Source organism: Protopterus annectens, chromosome 4.part0 (genome assembly GCF_019279795.1).
Source record: "Protopterus annectens isolate FY-2018-M chromosome 4.part0, PAN1.0, whole genome shotgun sequence".
Classification (NCBI taxonomy): domain Eukaryota; kingdom Metazoa; phylum Chordata; order Ceratodontiformes; family Protopteridae; genus Protopterus; species Protopterus annectens.
Genome location: NC_056733.1, coordinates 707,974,874 through 707,998,312, shown reverse-complemented (window position 1 = coordinate 707,998,312; position 23,439 = coordinate 707,974,874). Strand labels below are relative to the sequence as shown.

Below are 23,439 nucleotides of genomic sequence, written 5' to 3'. Positions count from 1 at the left end.
GCACAAGAGATCCTCTCGCAATCTGACAGATTTGGAGAGCTTTTGCACCACTGATCCTGGGAACTATCGACCTATTAGCCTGATCTGCAAGGCCATGGAACTCGTAAGCAAAGACATTGGTAACCTCCAAATTCTGGATCTCGCCCAGTTCAGGAACTTTATCGACTTCTTTGAGGCAGTCACCAAAGCCATGGATGAGGGTAAGGTGGTTCATACAGCCTATCTTGACCTCGCCAAGGCTTTTGACACCATCCCCCATTATGGAATTCTAGCTCAACTCCCTAAACTAGGTATAAATCCCTACGTCACAAGATGGGTTGCCAACTGGCTTGCTGACCGAACCCACAAAGTTGCAGGCTCCAAATCTGTCCTCAAAGCAGTGACAAGTGGAGTACCACAGTGTTCCATCCTGGGACCTCTGCTGTTTGGTATCTACTTCTCTGAAGTACAGGCTAACACAGAAGGCCTCTGGCTAACTAAGTTCGCAGATGACTGCAAACTGGGAGCCATAGTAAAGTCCCCAAATGATGTGGACATCCTGCAGAAGGGCCTCACTGAGACAGATGCCTGGTGTCAGAGACATGGCCTCAAGCTCAATGACAAAAAGTGCAGTGTCATCCCCTTTGGTAAAACTCTGTACTCATGAACTACCACATAGGCAGCAATCTACTTAACACCGAATGCGTGATGAGACCTTGGGACCCAGGTGGACAGTAGTCTCTCCTTTGATAGTCACATCGCCACAGTAGTCAGGAAGTCCTTCCACGTGGCACACCTAATCATAAAAGGGTTCTCATCCAGGAAAAAAGAGGTCATTGTTCCCCTCTACTTGTCCCTCATTAGACCCATTATAGAGTACAACCCCCTTTTTGGAATGTACCTCACAAGACATCTGCAGCAGCTGGAAAGGCCACAGAAGTGCCTCATAAAGAGGATTACTGGCCTCAAACAAATGCCCTACACTGACTGCCTATGCAGGCTGTCTCAAACTCCAGCTTTACTCTGTCGCATATTGCCTACTCCGTAGTGATCTCTGCCTAACATATAAAGCTGTGTCAAACCCAGAGCTGTTGGACATGCTACACTTAAAGAAATCCCAATCCCTCCGAGCTACACGCTTCTGGGGACCTAAACCTTGTCACCACAATAAACAGGACACGCTGGAGGGATAGATTCCTGTCCCAGAGACTTCCTATACTCTGGAACAAGCTACCCATCTATGTCAAGCAAAGTTCTTCATTAGCACTCTTCAAGAAAAATCTTGAGTGGATGGGAAATAGGAAATGCACCCTGGGGATCACTTCTGTCTCTCTGCTGGACAGTGGCACAGGAAAATAGCTTTCTTGGGTGGCATAAGCTATGGAACCTTGCTGGCTAGGCTTACGTAGGCCCTTGGGCCGATAGCCTAGTACCTACCTATGAACCTATAAGAGTGGGCAAATATTGCCAAGTCAAGATGTGCCATGCTGATAGACTCCTACCCAAGAAGACTGAATGTTGTAATTAAATCAAAATGTTCTTCAGCAAGGGTGTGCACATTTATGCAACCAGCATATTGTATGTTATTTTATTTTTTTATATTTTCCCCTAACAGATTTGTTCAATTGAATTGTACAGGTTATAGGTCCTATTAAAGGTGGGAAAAGTTTTGAAATTATTATTTTGTGGTCTTGTTTTCTTATTTCACAAAAACCTGGCATTTTAACAGGGGTGTGTAAACTTTTTTATATCCACTGTATGCTAGTTGCTAGAGTTGTTTCAATACTGATAGAAGAGGGGGAGAAAATAAATAGTAGATTTGCAGCTATAAGTGGCTACTGTCAAGGGAGAAGGATTATAAAGGTCTGTATTTATATCCCACATAAAACTTCTGTTATGGAGCTTAAGAACATTTTGGGAGAAATAGCTTTCAGTAGGGAATCTTACTTATTGGTGGGGACTGGAACTTGATTTCCAGCAGTGAGGCTGTATCTGGGGGCCCTAGAAGGAAAAATATAACAAAAAGGGTAGATTTGTTAAGAAAATCATGAAAATATTTGGTATGAAAGATATGAATTCAGTAGTAGGAATATTTTTACCCAAGGTGTAATAACTAGACTAGACAAAAATCCTTTTCACAGGAACATATACATTTAATTGAAAGCTTTGACACATCCAATAACTTTCAGATCATGCACCGATGACGACTAAGAGGAAATTGCAAGGTAATGAAGTAAAAATGAGAGACTGGCACTTCCCCACTTGTCTGTTTACTTTTTTTTTTTTTTTAATGTAATGAATGGGTAGTAGAAATTGTTTGAGAGTTATTAGGGAATATAGAAGTTTTTTCAGAAGTTATAGCTAGTAAGTGATAAATGAAAAGAGGAGTTTTAAAAATGGGCTAAGAAAAAGGTATGACTAAGAAGTACCAAGAATTGTTTAGAAGAGGAGCAACTACAGTGTGATAAGGGAGTATCTGGATATGTGTGAGTTTAGAAAGACTGCTGTTGAGCAACAGTTTTATGATGACAAATCTAGAGCCCAAAAGCTTTTCAAAACAATGACTTGAGCAGTAGAAAGGGGTTGTTGCCACACTTGGGGAACATAGAACAAGAAAACTAACCAGAGATCTTGTAGAGGTATGAGAGAGATTTCAGAATTTTTGAGAATTTGTATAATGCAGAGAAATGTGGAAATCAAAGAGCACAAATGGAAATGTTTAAGACTTGGCTATGCCAAAGTTAGAGGTAGATGAGGCTCAACAGTTAAGGTAGGAGGAGATGAGAGCAACTGGTGACGGCTAATCAATCTACAGGAAAGTCTCAAGAAATTCCTGTGGAACGTTGGAACCCAGGAGGGAAGAAAGTGCTAAAGATCTAGAAGTTTTGTTTAATGGTATTTAAAAAGGAGGGGAAGCACCAACATCCTGGAAGAAAACTGTGAAGATGGTAATACCTACAGGCCCGTTCCAGTGTTTTATTTCCATAATAGCTTAACAAAAAAAAAGATCGATGTGGTTTTGAGCCAGGGAGGCAAACATCTGACAACATTTAATAGAACAATGGTGATCCAGGGGGAAGCAGAATATAAGAAGAATGCAGCTGTTGCTGTTGGATCTTGATGCAGCGAAAACATTCGATAGAGTAAGCTAGGACTTTGAGTAGGGCAATGGAAGCATCTGCACTCCTTGATACAATAATAGTTAGGAGGATAGGTGGTTTCGGAGGCAAAAATTAAAGTGGGAGGGTTACTCTCTAAGTTGTCTGTACAGAAAAACCAGGAAGGGCTGTCCTCTCTTATTTGCATTATATTTAGAGCCATTGGCAAAGAAAATAAGAAACTAAGAAATTCAATGATATAATTGACATGTTAATCGAGAAAAGTGGTCTTTATTTGCAGACTATATTGTGTACCTGGTAGAACCAGAAAAGGACATTTCTGTGTTGTGGAACATTTTGAGATGGGTTGAAGTGTTTTCAGGATATAAAGTAAGATAAAGGATATAGCTGTGCACACACATGAATTGATGGCATCGAATGATATGTGGTAAGAACTAAACAAAAAAACATGGAAACTGAGTAACTGGAAGCTTCACTTCAGAAACCTGAATGATCGCAAGCCTGAATTGCATAAGCCGGAAGACCAAAAGGCTGAAATTTCACAACCCTGAAAACTCAAACCTGAATCCCATAAGACTGAAAATATACAGAACACAATAAAATGACACGCCAAAACATGTATAAGACAAAGGATAGCAGTTTTCACAAAGTATGAGCATGGGGGCAAACCCCCTCTGCACCCCCCACACCCCCTGGTAATTAAATATATCAACTCCGAGATTGCACTTTAGTGTAGTGAACCATTTGTTGGAATGTAGTCTGGTTTGTGTTGTATTCAGTCAGTATATGTATCCCATCTGTTTTCAGTATATCTATACTGTAATATATAAGGAGATATATATATATATATATATATATATATATATATATATATATATATATATATATGTATGTATGTATGTATATATATATATGTGTATATATATATATATATATATATATATAAATAATAATGCATGGGAACGCTACAAAATCCTGAAAGTTCAAAGTACTGAATCTCATAATCCTGAAAACACACAGGATACCAACAGTTACTGTGTTCCAGCACAAGTACATACAGAAACATATTGCCCTTAAACTGTAAGCAGGGGGGGCAAGCCCCCCCCTCCTCACCCCATGTGGGGGGCTGCACCCCCACACCCCTGCTACTTAAATATATCACCTCTGAGATTGCACTTAGAGCAGCCCCCCCACATGGGGGGTGCAGGGGGGCTTGCCCCCCTTCTTATACTTGGAGAAGAGCAATATGGTTTTGTCTTTTGTTTCTGTATGTACTTGTGCTGGAATATAGTAAGTGTTGGTATCCTGTGTGTTTTCAGTATTATGAGATTCAGTATCTTGAGTTTGTTTTATATTGTCCGGTTTCTGTTGAGAGTAAGTAGTTTTTAAGTTCTGGAAAGAGGTAGTCATTAGTGTTGTGAGTATGTTTGTCTATGGTTTTAACGTTTTAGTCTTTCGAAATTTAGCGTGGTGGTGCTGCGGTAGCGTTGTTGCCTCACCGTAAGACGCTGTCCGGTTCGATTCTCCGTTAGAGTATCTTCTGCGTGGAGACATGCGTGAATGGGCGCACCTTCGTTGAAGGTTGAGTCAGGGCTGGTAACTCGGCACGTAAAAATCAACTACCTATCATTAGTGGACTGGAGTTCCGCTGTGGCGACCCCTAACAGGGAAAAAGCCGAAAGACACAACAACACTTTCGGTGAAATGAGATTCAGTCAAATGAGTTGTCAGTATTTTGACAAATTAGGTGATTTGGTCTCTGTGAAATAGTCAGTCAGATGGATTTTAGGTGATGTGAAATAGACCCGCTTAATTTAAATTGATCTGTTTTAAGCCTTTTCTTCATAGCTGAAGTGCTTGTAGTTGTTTTGGTACAAAAGTTTGTTTACTGCTCTGAGCTACCATAGTGTGAATTGTTTTGGACTTTGTCTTGGTTGTTAGTGGTAGTTTTCCATCTGGGGAGTGTTTTGGAAATGTCACTTGTTTCCCCTTCTGTTTGTGATTTTTTTCCACTGGTTGATTGAACCACTTATTTTATTCAGCTGCTATTTTGTTGCCTAATAGTGATTTTATTTCCAACTTGAAGTCTTACTGAGTGTGCCTGGGGTCCAGTTTACAGCCTTTCCTTTGTTGGATTATCGAGTTGTTTGCTGTGTTTTTCTGAAAGTATCCATTTAGGTACATGAGGGTGGCCTGTTTGATTGCAACTGATGTCCTCTTAGCCTCATGTGACTGTGATCTCCACAATGTGTTAAGTAATTTGATACAAAGTGCAAAGGCATTCTGATGAAAATTGGCACCTCTGAATTGGGATTATGTTTCTCTCCTGTGAAAGTGTGAATTACCTTCTCCAGATGAATGGGGAAAGTACCTCAGATGGAGGACTAGAAGTATTTTGAAGTCTTGCGTCACAGACAGTGGTAAATGGGATTGGGAGATTGAGCAATAATTACTGCACCAATCTACTGGCCAGTCTCTTTGCCCCCATCCTCTGCTTCATCATTGGCTTTTGGTCATGACCAAATGGATGAGAATTAAAGGTACAAGTAATAGAAATGGGCCCTTTGGAGAGTAGCTGGGATAACTCTGTATGAGAGCATATAGAGCTGCTCTGTTGAGGTGTATGGGTACCTTTATGAGGATGTGTCAGAGTGCCTTCCGTGGGTGTACCAGGCACAGCCCACTGACCAGATCTAGGACACAGAGGGATTATATTGTCTCAACTTGTGTGGTAGTGTTTGGGAGTACCACAGTGTGAGCTGCAGACCATTACTTGGCTAGGAAAGCCTGGTTCACCTTGCTCCACTTGATGCGACCATGACCCTTATAAGGGCAAAGTTTAGAAGAAGACTATTAGGCACACTGGTGAAAAGGAATCCCCAAATTGACAAACTTGTTTTTAAGTTGTGCAGCTTGCCTCTTTCTGTTTTAAAGCTACTGTGTTTGGCCATGATGGCGTCTGCTTGCTTGTTACCAGGTGCCATCTTGGATGTTTTACAGCAGTATGTGGTTTAGTTAGGCTTATTTCCATGCCCATCCCAAATTTTACACATTTAGGCGCTTTATTTTTTTTCTAAACTGCACACTTGATGGGTCACTTAAGTGACACACATCTGTTGCTTTCTTGTGTTAAAGCAGCAACTTTCTTAAAAGTCTGCTCTGTCAGCTGATCAGTTCTGATTGTCCAAACTATTGTCGTTTGTCAGTAATGCAGTTGTAGTTTCTGAACCCCTTGACATCTGTTAAACATGTCTTAATACGTTTTTTCCTTTGGTTCACAGTATATCTAGAATTTACTTCTTAACCAGTTTGTTTTCCTTTTAAAAGTAAATGTGTTAAACAGCTCGATGGATTTCTCACCTGTAACCAGAAAGAGCCTTGGCACATTTGATCCTTTCTAGCTTGTCCTCTGGGCCACTGATATATTTTGAATAGACAGTGTGGTAAAAAAAACTTTTTGCAGTTTCCCCACTACTATATTAAAGAAAATTGAGACATGGTAGAGTTAGCTGACATGGCTTGCTGCTTCTGGTGGCCTCTCTCTGCAGATCTTCATGCAAAGTGAAAAGTAAATAGAAACAGAAAAACTATTGTGCCAGATGAAGAGGCAAAAATGTGAATAACAATTTCCATCACAGAGTCAAGTCTGCAAGTAGGATTAAATTAACAGCACAGCTAAGCAGAGTGAGGCACATACACAAACACAGGAGAGATGTTTCAAATCTACTACAAACTGGAGAGTCTGGGTCACATGACTTGTACCCTGGCTGACTAAGTGTTATGAGATGCTAATTTTTATACCTTCTACGTTATACCCAGTAAACCTTCACATTTTAGCCTTCTGGTTAAATCTAGATTGGTAGTCTGCTTAAACAAAAAAAGTAGCTTTGAGAGTCCAAATGATTTGGTAGTTGTCAGGATGGAATTCTGCATCACATTGGTGCACACCAGCATCCTTTGTTGTATGCTAAGATAGCATGTTCCTTACCCAACTTATTATGGAAGTTTGGGTTTTGTGTTTTGTTGACCTGGAAAGCCTGGAGGCCTGGGGAGAAAAGCACCGTCTACAATATCTAATTGCATTTCATAGTTTATACAGTCTGATTCAATTGCATATTCGATTTGCAAATTCATACAGTGTACGGTTAACTGTTGAATATACACAGGTCATTACAGTAGTGTAATTGTGGCAGATAATACCCGTTTGGTAACTTAGTAGCCGCAAGTTATTGTAAGGGATGTGGTTTGTTCACTGCGGTCATACTCCTGTAACTCATTTGGGGGATTAATATTCTGAAGGGATAGTGCACATTTGACCTTTTGAATACGGATGGTTGGACATGGAGACATCCACTAGAGCTGTAGGGCGAGTGACTGAGAGAATCTTTCTATCCTTGACATCCTGGCCAAACAGTGGAAGTGACTGCAATGATTATTTTAAGGTTGCATTTTCTTCCATGTCTTCGTCAGGAACCCAGGATGATTGCCAAATGTGTTTTGTTTCTTACCATTGTGTACAGGCTTTTTGGAGATACTTTACTTTCATAGACTACTGTGACTGTAGGATTTTTCTTTTCCTCCTCTTTAGGTCTGTAACTTTCCTTTTACCCATTTCTGATTTGGTCGTATCTTTTATCCTGAGTCATAGGTCCTTTGCTTGTTTGGCTGTCTGGCATCTTGCTGACACTGGTAATTGGCCTTTTCCTGCTGAATTTAGCTCTGTTAATGCACAGCTCAGACATTTTAGCAAGGACTTTTTTTTTTTCCATCTTACTCGTACAATTGTTTATAACTTTCACAAATGGCAGTGCATTTCACTTTTTTAAATTTTATATCCACAAAACAAATCCACAGCCATTGAAGCCTGAGTTTAACGAGAAGGAGAAAAAACAAGTTGCGTTAACAATTGGAGTGCAGCCAAACCAAAACACACTTTACAAATACCTGCAGTCACTTGTGTATCAAAGGAGTTGCGTTGAGCAGGAATTTGTTTATGTAGGAGTTTAATTTATTTATTTATGAATGAATTTGACAAGGTTTATACAATTAGCTAAATGAAAGTGTATAATCAGAATTTTGAATGGGTAAGAGAATTGTTTGACAACAAATGAGGGCCCAAGTCAGTAGGAGTATGGAATAAAATAGTATAAACAAAGCTGTTGTGAGATCAAGTGGGATAGAAAAGAAGAAAAGCAGAGGAAGACAGGATAAGGTAATTTAGAGGACTAGAGGGAAGGGAATAATTTTAATGGGGGAGGGAAGAAGTGGGGGAATGAGAGTGATTGGGTGAGAGGGTGTGCACGTTGGTATGTACTAGGAGGAAGAAATTATGTTGGTGTGTGAAAGGAGTTAAGAAAAGAGCAGTTGATAGTTTAAACTAGCAATGAAAGAAGTGGGAGAGGGGGGTTGTAGGATAAGAATACAAGAAGGGGGAGAGGGGGGTTGTAGGATAAGAATACAAGAGATGTGAAGGTTGAAAGGTAGAGAAACTAGGTGTATGGTGTGGTAGCCAAGGGAATAGAATTTAGACAAGATCAGTACATGGGCAAAGCCAGTTACAACTGAGGAAATCCCTTGGAAGCTTTTTAAAGTGAGATGGGTCTGTGGTAGATGATAGTCTGGGGAATGTTGTTCCATATTTTAGAGATGAAATTAGTGTAGAAAGAATCACCAGCGTTATTGTTAGATTTGGAGACCTTAAATAGAGATTTATTCGAGGACCGGAGTAGTAGAGTATTGGAGTCGGGTTGGAGCATTGGCTGAAGAGCAGGTCTTTTGTCTGGATGGTTAAACAAGTATGTGTGCAGTAGAGAGCTGAATGTATGTTAACGTGTGGTAGTTCTAGTCAGTTGTAGTGCAGCCTGTATGGGGAGTTTGTAGTGAACCTTGCTGTTTTATTGTAGGTGGATTCAAGCTCAACTCTATCTTTTTTGGGAGAGGCATATAACGGGGTGGAGAGATGTGTTCTAGCAATAACCTGATTTGTGGTGTCCTTCAGGAAGGATTTGAGTCCCTATAATGAACCAAGTTTTTATATCCTCCTTTGATGGTGAGCGCCAGGTGTGTGTTGAATTTCATGTTATCAATTTGGACACCTAGTAGTTTAGTTTGGGATACAGGCTTCCAGACAAATACTTAAATGGGTATTTTTGCACGAGTCCCCCTGTTGGTGGTTTCAACCCCGTAACACCCTTACTTGGTTGCACAACTGTGGGTAAGTTGGCAAATCCCAAATTTGTGTTTTCAGGTTTTTGACTTTAAGAGCATCATTATACTTGGCAGGTGAAGTACTTTAACCAGACATCTTGGCCAGAGGGTATCGCTTTGTGGTCTTTGCCACAGTTTAATGACAGTCTTATTCCGCTCACAAGATTGTTTTTGTAGTTCTGACCGGTGGCCCATCTTTGTCGTACTGTGGTTTTCCATGTTAATTCAAGGAAATTGACCCTTTGTTTGTCCCACATTTTCTTCATGCCATCAGTGTTTTTTTGGCTCCACTCTAAGTGGGAGACCGACACTCTCCAGCCCTACTGCCCATCCTTCTCTAGCTGGAGACCCTTGTCAGCCCTTTTATTATCCAGAGATGTGACAGCTGGGTAGTAAAGTGCTGGCCTTGCTCCACTTGGAGCTCCTAATGATGTGGTAGCTAAGAGTTCTGCTACTGCTGCCTACCATGGGGAACTGGCATGCCTTCACCGACATGCTGATCACCAGGCACAAGACAGCACATGCTATGTAGGTTTGAGCTCCATTGGTGAGCCAGAACCAGTATCTTTCCAGCAGGATAGGTCGGCCAGTAGCATTCACATAATTCAGTACTCCTAACTCCACCTCCTCTAGTTCCAGTACTGCTAATCATCAAACATTGGTTACTCGGGTTGCAGTCAAGGCTTTCACCCCACTGTGTTAAGTGGGCATGGACCATAGCTAGCACTATGATTACCAAATAATTTTGACAGTTTCTTTCTTAATAATGTGGTTAATAACTGTTTTTTTTCCTTTGGCTTAATTGTATGCATCTCGGTGTGGATTTTAGGTTTCATGTTTGCTAGAGTGACCCTTGGAAAGGTTTCCGAAAGGGCTTGAGGGCAGTTACCGTCTTGAGCTGTAAACATGAGAAGTAATGGGTGGTAAATGCTTGTGGTAGCATGAACAGGTGAAACCTTGGTCCTTGCTGTAATTGTCTGTTGCTTTCTTATTTTGAGTGTATTTTTTTGCGTACTTTGTTGCATTTCTAATATAGTACTTTTCCTTCTGTTGTAGGTAGGAAACTACCTGCGCATGTTCAGAGGCTCATTGTATAAGAGGTACCCTTCTCTGTGCAGACGACTAGCTACAGTCGAAGAGCGAAAGAAAATTGTTGCATCATCACATGGTAAGTGGTTGGTTGTAATATCTGCTGTGTGCGAGATACACATGCACGGCACACACTGTTTATATTGTATTCTAGTATGTGGTCCAGTAAGACCTCTGCTGGGCAAGAAGTTTACAAAAATTTAGTATCAGTAGCTGACTTCCTTTGCTAATTGTAAAAGGATAGACAGACCACGATACTTTGCCAGAGATGGCCTGCACCTATCACCCTTGGGATTCCGGATACTGGCTAAGGCTCTTGCCACCCCTATAGTGCCTTTTTTTAGGCAAGGTTCAAATGACAAATTCACCACCGTAACAGGTACAAGCAAGCAAAATCTGAGGGTAATGCTACTCAATACTAGAAGCCTAAACCTTAAAATGCACTCACTCGAGGCACTCCTTAAAATGGAGAACATCGTATCTGTGCAGTGACTGGTTCAAAGCTCCAGAGAGCACCCCTGCGTTACCAGGCTATAATTCATACTACCTTTCGACCACCTAACCCGGAACGAAGCACTAAAGGTGGAGGCGTGTCCATATTCATTAAGGATATCCACACCTCCAGGCTAAGTTGCACAGCATAATGTATACAAGATTATCCAAGTGCAACTAATTCTGGGCAAGATACAGCTTGCTATAAACCCTCCACCATGCCCCAGGATTCCCACTCCTCATTTCTTGATACACTGGAAAGTATTGGGGTACAACCCAACACCCTAATAATGGGCGATTTCAACTACCCCACCATTAACTGGGAAAACTATTCGTGTACCAACTCTTTTGCTCAATGTTTTTTAGAATTCATAAATTCCAACGCCTTGTATCAACTTATTCATACCCCCACCAGGGGCAGCAATATCCTAGACTTCGTCATTACCAATATGGGCAACCGGTGTTCCACATCACTGGTCAATTCCTCGTTGGTCAGATCCGACCACAAGCTAATCACCCTAGACAACATCCCGCCTCCACCCCCAATTAGGGAAACCTCCGTAAAAAACTTCTCCAAAACCAACTTCACACTTAAGACGGAAGTGGCAAACTTCATGACAGCCATGCAGACGGACAATAGAGGTACGACTTTTGAATCCTACACAAATGCACTTAATAAGCACTTGCACGAGTGCATGGATCATGCTGTCCCTAATAGAACCAAGATGCTATCCTCCAAAAAAGGAAGCCAATCTGGTGGTCCTTTGCCCTGCATAAACAAATTCGACAACAGAAGAAAGAAACTGTTGCAAAAAAGAGTAAAATCCCATGACTGGAGGAACTCCCTGGTCGACCTCCGAAAGAAGCGGAGATCCCTCATAAAATCCTCCAAAGCTAGTTACGAAAACAAAATTGCCACTGATTCTAAAGACAACCACAAAGCATTATATAGCTATGTCAAGAATCTCAATGGCAACACTCGGATCTGCTCTAAGTTACAGCACAATAGCACTAAATATACAGAACCAACTGATATTGCCAACATCCTGGCAGATAAGTTCAGTGCTAACTTTAACCCCCCCTCTCACCCCCTAGAGGGCCCATCTGTATACCGGAAAAATGCAAAGTTCCTGTAATCACGGCTGCACAGGTAAAAAAAAAAAAAAAAAAAAACCAAGCCAAGAACACAGCATCCATGGAACCTGACAATATCCCAGGCTGTGTTCTACACGAACTACAGAATGAACTGGGACCCTACCTAAGTGCCATGTTCTGTCATAGCCTCACCTCAAGCTTTGTGCCCACTGAATGGCGCACCGTGACTATTATTCCACTCCACAAAGGGGGAGCCACGACGTACCCCAGGAACTACCGCCCCATTAGCCTGACGAGCCTGGTCTGCAAGGCCATGGAACGTATCATCATGGAACTCGTAAACAAAGACATTGGTAATCTCCAAACTCTGGACCCTACCCAGTTCGGGTTTCTGAAAGGCAGATCATGTCTCCTAAACCTGATTGACTTCTTTGAAGCAGTCACCAAAGCCATAGATGAGGGTAAGGTGGTTCACACAGCTTATCTAGATCTCACAAAGGCTTTCGACACCATCCCTCACTCGGGAATTATAGATAAGCTCACTAAACTAGGTATAAATCCCTATGTCACAAGATGGGTTGCCAACTGGCTCACTGACGGAACCCACACTGTGAAAGCAGCAGGCGCCAAATCCGACTTCAGACCAGTGACAAGTGGAGTACCACAGGGTTCAGACCTGGGTCCTCTCCTGTTTGGTATCTACTTCTCTGAAGTACAGGCTAACACAGAAGGTCTTTGGCTAGCAAAGTTTGCAGATGACTGCAAACTAGGAGTCATAATCGAAACTCCTAAAGATGTGGACATACTACAAAAGGGCCTCACTGAGACAAATGCCTGGTGTCAAAGCCGTGGCCTGAAGCTCAATGCCAAAAAGAGTGTATTGTCATCCCCTTTGGTAAAAACTCTGTACCCATGAACTACCACATAAGTGGTAGTCTCCTTAACGCTGAAAGTGTGATAAGAGACCGTGGGACACGGGTGGACAAGTAGTCTCTCCTTTGATAATCACATCGCCACAGTGGTCAGAAAATCCTCCTACGTGGCTCACCTAATCACAAAAGGTTTCTCATCCAGAAAAAAAGAGGTCATTCTTTCCCCTCTACTCATCACTCATTAGACCCATTATAGAGTACAACACCCCTTGTGGTATGTACCTCACAAGACCTCTACAACAACTGTAAAAGCCACAGAAATTCCTCACAAAGAGGATTACTGGCCTCAAATAGATGCCCTACGTAGACAGTCTCAAAAAAACTCCAGCTTTACTCCGTCGCATATTGCCTACTCCGAGGCGATCTCTGCCTAACATACAAAGCTATGTCAAACCCAGAGCTGTTGGACATACTCCACTTAAAGAAATCCCAATCCCTCTGAGCTACATGCCCTAGGGACCTAAACCTTGTCACCACAATAAACGGAACATGCTGGAGGGATAGATTCCTGTCCCAGAGACTTCCCATACTCTGGAACAGACTACCTATCTATGTCAAACAGAGCTCCTCATTAGCTCTCCAAGAAAATTCTTGATTGTATGGGAAATAGGAAATTCACTCTAGGGATCACTTCTGTTGCTCTGGTTGATGGGGCACAGGAAAATAATTTTCTTGGGTGGCTAAAGCCAGGCTACCTTTTTGAGTAGGCTTTATATAGGCCCTAGGGCTAATAGCCTAGTACCTACCTATGAAAGATACGTATGCATGATATGAGGTGGTGTGGCTTTGTGCTGGTAATGCATGATATGAGATGGTGTGGCTTTGTGCTGCTAAAGAGAGTTTAAGGCAGGTGGGCATAACCCAGAAGGTGCCTGTACTAATCTCTTTCAAGTCTTTATGCTGCTACTTCACATATTTCCTTGTATGTAAAGTGATCCATCAAATCTAATGGAAGGAGGTATAAAATTTGTAATTATTCTGAAGATCTGAATTTTAAAAATATTCAGAAGATGCTTGTAGTCTTACTGGTCAGTCTGTATTCTAGTAATGTAGCTAGTATTCTTGTATTAATCAGATCTCATACCTTCTTTTCAAACCATTACTAAGACTTCCTGTCTGCCTCCTGTCTTTGTCATAGGATTATAGGAGGTTACTAGGCTATTGGCCCCGAGGCCCTTACAAGCCTAGTCAGGAGTTTAACCCATGTTTAGATAAGTCAGCACCTGATGCCCTTGTCCAGCAGGGACATGGGTGGAATTCCGGTTATGTATTTTCAGTTTCCCATCCAGTTATCCAGGTTGCGATTAAAAAGGTTAAAGAGGTCCTCTGCTTGACGTGGAGAAAGGAGTCTATTCCACAGATGGAGTCATTTCTGGGAGACACACCTGTCCTGGCAAGTCCTACTGATGTTACAGACCAGGTTGAGACTGCGTGTGTGGGTTACTCAAGTGGAGCTTGATTTGTGGATATGCAGCGATGCCATCAAGGTGGGGTCTGAGATTGCCTTGTATGCTAGACAGAGGTCACCTCTGAGGAGTCTGTATGGAACGGAGTATGGGGATGGGCCATGGGACTTAGTCTATCTGTATATGGTAAATTTTTCAGGCCCTGGATTCTTCTGGTGAGGAACCTCTGCGGTGTTTCCAGCTGCTGCATGTGCTTTGTGAGGTACATGCTGAACGGGTCATTGTAATCAATATTGAGCCTTGTAAGGGAAGAATACAGGTACGTTATGACCTCCTTGTCCCTGGATGAGATACCCTTACTTGTGAGGTGGGCCATGTAGAAAGCTTTCCGTACAACTGAAGCAACATGGTTCATAGGTTGGTACTAGGCTATCGCCCCTAGGGCCTATACAAGCCTAGCCATAACAATGCCCTGGATATTTCTTCCCATAATATTTACTTCCCTGGTGGTCAAAAGTCAGGTTGCTGTCAACCTGGGTGCCCAAATCCCTCGAGTTATTGCGTGCTTAGGATGTTGTTGTTAATGTGATAATTTGTGGGGGCGTCACCCTCCCCAAAGGGGATGATGTATTTTTTGGTATTCAACTTGAGACCATGTTTCTGGTAGAAATTTGTTTGGGTGAGATCCTCTTGGAGGATGTCCACATCACTAGTGGAATTGATGACTGCTTCCAGCTACAGTCATCTGCAAACTTGGTCAGCCATAGACCACTGGTTTTGGCCTGTACCTCAGAAAAGTATTTATTTTATTAATTTATAAATAAAATAAAAATAAATAAAAGTATATCCCAAATAACAGAGGCCCCAAGACCGAGCCCTGGGGGTACGCTGCTCATTACGGGTCTACTGCTTGAGGTGGCATCCCCTATTTTGACTAGGTGTGTTTCAATCCGTGAGCCAGTTAGTTACCCATCTGGTAATGTATTGCTTGATGCTTGTTGAGACAGTTTATCTATTATGCCCGAGGTGGGGAGTAGTGTTGAAGGCTTTGACCAGGTCTAGGTAGGCAGTGTGCATAATCTTCCCCTCATCCATGGCTTTGGTGACTTGTCTCAAGGAAGTCGACCAGCTTCAACAGACATGACCTCCCCTTGACAAAGCTAAACTGTGTGGGATTGAGTGTCTGGAGGTTGCCAGTGTCCTTGTTAATGAGGCCAATGATCCGTTCCATGGCCTTGCAGATCAGGCTAGTTAGGCTGGGTCTATAACTTCCTGGATCAGTGGACGCTCCACCTTTTGTGCAAAGGGATGACAGTGTCTGTCCACTCAGCTGGGACAAAGCCAGTACACAGGCTTTGGTTGAAATATAGCCCCAATGGTGCTGCAAGTTTCTGCCTGAGGTCGTGTAAGATGCAGCCTGGGATGTTGTTGGGTCCATGGAGGCTGTATGTTATGCTTTGAGAATTACCTGTTCCCTAGATATAAGGGGAAGGGGACAGGTACTGGGAATGTTTTGATTTACCGGGGGGGACAGAAGGGTGAAGTTTGCCCTGACTCTGCCAGCCAACAAGTTTGCTGTATCTACCACATTTGTATATATGGTGTCCCTGATCACCAAATCTGAAAAGATCTGAGTGCTTCCTTTGAGATTGTGGACATATGTGAAGAAGGCCTTATGATTGTCTGTAGCAGATGTGGCCAGTTGACTCCAAGTTGCTTTGGAGGATTACACTAGTGCTCTTATTGCTTGTTCAGGCCAAGGAGATCTTGCTTCAAGTTGGGCACTTTCTCCTCCTTGGTCCTGGACAGCAGTTTTTTTTCCTTTTGTTACAGAGTTTATTTATTGCAGATGTCCACCAGACAGGTTTACTCTTCCATGTGGAGGACGATTTAGTCCTAACGGGTATTCCTGATTCCATGTATCGATGTAAATGTTCGTATAGTGCTTTGGTATAGTTTTGGATATTGGTACCGGTTCCTAGATGGGGCTGTGAAGCTGTATATACCATCCCTCAGGAGGGTGTAATCAGCTTTGGAGAAGTTTGTTTGACCCTAGGCTGGGGGGCGGGGTCAGGGGTGATTATGACTTTGAAAGTAACCACTTTATGGTCTGATCTTACCAGGGAGGATGATAACTGCAGGGATGCTTCATTGGTTACTCATGTTGGTTAAAACCAAGTCCAAGATATTATCACCTCTTGTTAGGGTATTGACTAGCTGTTTCAAACCATTTGCATTGACAAAAATCGAGGAATCTATGGGTATTTGTGTTCTGGTATGAGTAGTTCTTCAGTCTATGTTTGGGTAGTTAGTCACCCAGGCTCAGGGTAAAGGGTTGAACCTTGATGGATTCGAAGAGATCCAGATAGATGAATTGGGCATCTTAAGTCAGACTTGGGAGACTGTAGCTAGCTATGGTTCTTATAGGGGTCTTGTTAATGGTTAACTGCACCTGCAGTGCCTCCTGTGCGTCATACTGTTTGTCCAGCCTGGAGGTGTGTAGGTCTTTAATGTATATTGAAACTTCACCTCCTTTGGCTTTACTGCCCACAGTTTGGTGTCTGAACGTATGAGGGATGAGTAACCAGATAAGGCCGGGGTGCTGTCCGATCTGTCACTGCTCAGATGTCAGCATTTTCCAGGGTTAAGTGCTTGCAGTGAGTACAGTTTCGTGTTTAGAAATTTGCATTTTGTTGAAATTTTTATGTTGGTAATTTTAAGCTCATCACCTTTCCTAAAAAATGCACTATGGGTAGGCAAGGCCCTTTGCCAGAAGCCTGAAGCCCAAGTGAGACAGTTGCAGGCCATCTCTGGCAAAGCATCATGGTCTGTCGATCATATCTTCCCAGGCTGTCAGGTACTGGATCCCCTGGAATGACACCAGAAACTAAGCCAATTGTTGGTCATCATTTTCTGTTTGTATTGAAACATCATTCTGGGTGACGGTAGAATGCTACTTAAGACTAGGGACATACCCGCCTGGGACACACATTTAGCGAGTTCAGTCATCTCTCTTCATATAGTCCAGGGAGGCAAGTCTCAAGTCATTCACGCCAACATGGATTATGACAGTCTCAGAACAGTACCTGTTGTGAGACTTGAGTGCGTATATGATATGGCAGATTCTGGCCCCTGACGGACAACTAACCGTGACTTTCTCCATATCCAGCCTGGTGACAGGCATATCTGTGTGTCGCACAGTGGAGTTTCCTGTGACTGATATGTTGGGTTTATGGTTGAGCCTTAGTGGCTGTGAGAGACAGGTGTGTGAATTTTGTGTGGTATGTGGTGTGGAGGGCTGTGGAGATTGCGTGTGTTTTTGCTTCAGAGGTCTCCTTTGTTTGGGTGTGTGAAGACCTCTACATATGTGGCTGTGGGATGTGTATAAGGTGTAGTGACAACCTTCTCAGTGCCAGATATATACTGACTTGAGTAGAGAGAGCATAGACTCTACTTCCCTAATGTAGTTGCATCTCTTCCAAATTGTGTTTCTAGGTGGTAGTAGTAGATGGTCGCCTGTGTACGAGACAGTTGCTACACTGTCTCAGGATGTCCATATCAACCACACTGGCAGGAGAAACTGTAGGAAATTGTTCATCTGTATTTGTCAGAATTTGAGGGAGAAAGGTCGGGGAGAGCTTAGGGGTAGGCCTAAAGCCCAAATATTTAAACCAAAACTAAGAGGCTTAGAGTAACACTTAGAAATTAAACAGGCAGTAATACATGCTACAAGAAAGATGCTGTTGAACACTTTAGAGAGCAGGCAGCAAGTAGCCGGAAAAGCACAACGAAGTAATGGAGTAGGAGGAGGAGGAAACACAAATACAGTAAAATCAGCTGAATAAAGTGCGTTTTTTCCCTGCTCCTCATTTGGGTCATGGCTTCTCTTGACATCTTTCACTTTTTCTTATACTCCCATTAAAGCACTAAATCACTTTACCTGCTTATCCCTTCCCAATACTTCAATTTATTGTGTTTTAACTATTATACCTACTTCAAATTAGCACGACCAAATTTCCATTCCATCGTTGCTTTTCAATTAACACTTTAAACTTGCATTACCATGAGATATTAGAGGGGGATAAGTATTTCTTAAATTACTCCTCCAGATCTTATTCATCACTGTTCTATTTGTAAATTCTCAATAGAATGCTTATATATTAAAATTTGTATTGATATTCACAAACATTGTACTTGCTGTTATGGTATGTATTCAAGTTATAAAATTTGTTATAAATACTGATGGCATTGAATTTGTTACCTTGGAGCTTTTCTCCTAGGGCCTCCACTTTAAAAGGGCACCTGTGCCCAGTAAGACTTTCCCAGAAAACAAATGTCAATGAAATCATCTTCTTCTTTCGGCTGCTCCCGTCAGGGGTCGCCACAGCAGATCAACTGTTTCCATTTCTTTCTGTCCTCTGCATCTTGCTCGGTCACACTAACCACCTGCATGTCCTCTCTCACCACATCCATAAACCTTATCTTAGGCCTTCCTCTTTTCCTATTACCTGGCAGCTTCATCCTTAGCATCTTTTTCCCAATATACTCTGCATCCCTCTTCAACACATGTCCAAACCAGCATAATCTTGTCTTTCTGGCTTTGTCTCCAAACCTTCCAACCTGGGCTGACCCTCTAGGATGGACAGGATTAGGAATAAGTATATTAGTCACACCAGTGCAAATTATCTTCAACTCTGCCATGTCAAGCTCTGACTCCTGCCTTTTTGTCAGTGCCACTGTCTCCAACTCATATAACATAGCTGGTCTCACTACCCTCTTGTAGACCTTCCCTTTCACTCTTACTGGTACTAGTCTGTCACAAATCACTCCTGACACTGTTCTCCACCCACTCCATCCTGCCTGTACTCTCTCTTCTTCACCTCTCTTCCACAATCACCATTACTCTGAACTGTTGATCCCAAGTATTTTAACTTGTCCACCTTCGCCAACTCTACTCTCTGCATCCTCAGCATTCCTCTATCCTCCCTCTCATTCGCACACATATATTTATTTTATTTATTTATATATATTTGTTGACCGGGAGTGTCCGACTGGATGTAGGTCCATTTTCAGCGGAGGCCCAGGGAGAAAAGCTCCACAGTTAAAATAAACAGACAGTAGTTACATTGGATTACATAGCGATTAACAATTTACATAGCAATTACTTACAACATATTTACAGATGAACATAGTACATCAGTAGACAACTAGATTCTTTATCTGTGAAGTACATAACAGACATTAACAAATGTTAAAATAAGAAGTTCTTGCTGTACAAGTACTAGGCTTATGAGCATCTGAGCTTGCTATAATCAAGGTAGTTAGTGGAGTGTAAAGAAAGGTAGTGGTTGGATTGGGTGGTTGATATTAGAGTGGGAGTTGCAAGGGCATAGCCAGCATGTTTTTAGGTGCGCTTTTAGTAAAGTTTTGAAGTGGGTGCATGATGGTACGGAGGTAATTGTGGGTGGGAGGGAGTTCCATAATTTGGCTATGGTGCAAGAGAATATTACTTCACCAGCAGAGTTATTGGCTTTAGTGATTTGCAAGTGATTTTTGTTGCTGGATCTTAGTGGTCTGGTGGTGCGATAGGGTTGGAGTAGATTCTGGATGGATGGGACATTTAGTGGATGGTTTACTAGTTTGTGGGTGAGTGAGAGTTGATACCATTGAAGGAGGTGAGGGAGTTCAAGCCAGCCCAGTTCAGCAAGTGAGAGACAGTGGTGACTGGTAGGATGCCCCTGTGGTGAATTTGGCGATTTTTGTTGTAGCAGGTCTCTAGCTTGTTTAGATCTCATTGCCTTAGGTTGGCATATATTGGAGAGGCATAAAGTAGGGTGGAGATAAGGTGAGAATTTGCTATTGAAATCTTTGCTGCTTTGGTGAGAAGATGCTTATTTAATGCTCCTAGTTTTTTGTGGACTTTTTTATGGTCATGGATATGTGAATGTCAAATTTTAGTTTGTCTATTTCCACTCCTAGCAATTTGGTGTGTTCAGTTGGGTATATAGTGGTGTCTTTTGCTGTGATGTTAGTGAGAGTTGTGTTGAGTATGTTTGGTGGGTTGGAAGATGAGTAGTTTAGTTTTGTTTGGGTTGAGTATTAATTGGGCAGAGTATTAATTGGGCATCGGATAACCAAGTTTCAACAGAGGAAAAGGCTTCCTGTGTGACTTTTTGCAGTTTGGGTAGGGACTGGGCTGAGCAGATGGTAGAGTCATCTGCGTATTGTATGAGTGTGCCATGTGTAGTGGCAGAGGCTAGATTATTTGTGAAAACAGAGAAGAGTAGGGGTCCAAGGATGGATCCTTGGGGAACCCCTATGGAGACAGGTAGTTGGGGAGATGTGTCATTCTGCCATACAACGGATTGTTGGCGGTCAGACAGGTAACTCTGAAACCAGTTGGTGACTGATTGTGAGAAGGATAGGTTATTGAGGACAGAGAGAAGTTGTTTGTGTGGGACCATGTCATATGCTTTAGATAGGTCTAGGAAAGTAGCAGAGGAGAGAGAGCCATTGTTTTTATGCTGAAGGATAGTGTTAGTAAAGGAGAGTAAGGCAGAGGTGGTGCTATGGCTTGGTCAGAAACCATGCTGAGTATTGGAAAGGAGGTTGTTAGTAAGGAGGTAGTCTTGAGACCTGAGAGTGTATGCATCTCTCTAGTGTTTTGGAGAGTGGAGAGAGAATAGCTATGGGGTGGTAATTGGTTAGTTCTGTGGAGGGTCCGCCTTTGTGGAGGGGAATTATATGTGATACTTTCCACAGTGTGAGAACATAACTTTCTGACGGAGATAGGTTAATCAAGATGGATACTGGGTAGACCAGAGCATCAGCTGCAATTTGTAGGTATTCACTTGGGAGGTTGTCTGCTGCTAATTTGGTGGGTTTAAGTTTAGTTAAGAGTTTTTTATGTTGGAGGTAGGTACAGGAGAAAAAGAGAAGGCAGTGGGGAGATTAGTAGTTGAAGGTGTGGGTTGGAGGGGAGGGGGGTTGTGTTTAGCTAGTGATAGTATGGTTTGTGTGAAGTGTGTGTTGAATGAGGTAGCAATATTTTCTGATGGGTGAGGGATGTTAGGAGGAGGGGTACTGACTTTACCTGGGTGGAGGATGGAGTTTATGGAGGACCAGAATTGTTTGGGGCTGTGTTCGGAGGAGTCTAGGGCAAACTGGTAGTACTGGAATTTGTCCTGTTTTATTAGCTTTTTGACTCTATTGCGTAGTTCTAGGAATTTCTGTCTAGTTGAGGGGGTCTTGGTTTTGCGCCAGTGCTCCCAGGCTTTATTCCTATTTTTCATTTCTGACTTAGTGGTTTTCTGTAGCCATGGGGAGGATTGTGCTTTGATTCTGGAAAGTCTTATGGGTGCATGGTAATTAAGGATGCTCAGGAAGGTAGTATTAAAAAAATTCAACTGCATCATCAAGACTGAGGTACTTTAGAGGATGCCAGTTACATTCTTTCAGGGATGAGATGAATGTGAGTGGGTTTACATATCTGACGGTTGACAGGTTTAGCTTGGTATAGGTATTTTTTTCAGTAGGAATGTTGAGGAGTGATCACTGAGGCTATCTGATAAGCAACCTGTTATATGTGACTGGGGGCTCTTACTGACTAGTATCCAATCCAGGGTAGTGTGCGTGCTGGAGTTTTTATTTATCCTGGTTGGCGACTGGACTAGTTGGGTGAAGCCATGAAGGTTTACATGATGGGTTGGATGGTTGCCAGAACAGGATTGCCAGTCAATATTGAAATCACCTAAAATGATAGTTTCTTGGGGGAGATGGTGGGTAGACCAGCTGAGGAGGTTTTCTAGTGGAGGGATGTTTTGGCCAGGTGGGAAGTAGCATCCAGTTATGTTGATGGTTTTGTTTTGGTTTATTTTGAGGTTGGTATACATTATTTCTTCATTGCCTATTTGTGGAGCTGATGATTTTTAGATCTGGATGTTTAGATGCTGTTTAAATATTATAGCTACACTGCCTCCTTTCTTGTTTAGCCGGTATACTGTTAGTATGCCATAACCTGCAGGGAGTATTTGCTCACTGGTAATGTGAGGTTTTAGCCATGTTTCTGTCAAGATTACTATATCTGGGGAGTACAGGTCTGTGTATATATAAATCAATATAAAATCGATGTATATATATTCTGTCTTAGTCCTACTGACCTTCATTCCTCTTCTTTCCAGAGCATAATTCCACCTCTCCAGGGTCTCCTCCACCTGTTCCCTACTCTCACTACAGATCACAATGTGTCATCTGCAAACATCATAGTCCACTGGGACTCCTGTCTGATATCGTCTGTCAACCTGTCCATCACCACCATTATCGAAAGACGTAACTTGAGCATGTGGCAGTGATCATGGTAGCTCAGAAAACGTAACTATACTCACTGTTGGTTTGACTGTCACGTTGCTGTTTTTGTGGATTAGTCGGTAGCATTAATTTGTGAGGCATTTGCTGGTAGGTCAAGTGCTGAAGAGATGGAAATTTGTCATTGTTGTACTACTGAAAATCTTGTCTAACTTGGCAAAAATACAAAACTCCCGTAACAAGGCAAAGCTTTGAGCTCAGAAATAAAGCAAAAAAGCAGGTTAGGTTGGACAAGCAACACTACTATATTTCCCTACAAAGTAAACATAACAACCCACAGAAATTCTGGTCTGCAGTGAACAAATATCCTCCAGCCTGGTAAAGCCACCAGACCACCCTCAGATATCACAGGTACTGATCCACACATAGCCTCCAGTTTGAATAACTACTTTACCTCTTCAGTACTGAACCTGGTAAGTGCTATATCACCCATGACCCAACATCAACCCTTAAACTACCAGACTAACTCCAACCCCTTCACTTTTAACCCAGTTCCAACTACAACCATTCAAATTCTCTTAGCTAAACTCAAACCTACCACCCTAGCTGCCGACAGTCTCCCAGCTCAATATCTCCAAATTGCATCCACGGCCATCACCTATCCTGTTCCCCCTACTCATTAACAGATCTCTCTCCTTGCATTCCATTCCTTCATTATGGAAAACCTCATATATCATCCCTCTCCACAAGGGAGGCTCATCTACTGACCTCTCCAACTACTGTCCCATTGCTATCCTATCACCCCTCTCAAAAATT

General features: G+C 42.3%; 1 protein-coding gene across 1 annotated transcript in view; it reads left to right on the top strand.

Moving 5' to 3' along the window:
• The window catches only part of LOC122800283 (SWI/SNF-related matrix-associated actin-dependent regulator of chromatin subfamily B member 1-like), a 253,691-nt gene that overhangs the window by 17,585 nt on the left and 212,667 nt on the right, over window positions 1-23,439 (top strand). Inside the window, exon 2 of the mRNA XM_044069771.1 lies at window positions 10,362-10,473. Within this exon, the coding sequence (XP_043925706.1) occupies window positions 10,362-10,473 (112 nt within the window). The remainder of the gene's footprint in view (window positions 1-10,361; window positions 10,474-23,439) is intronic.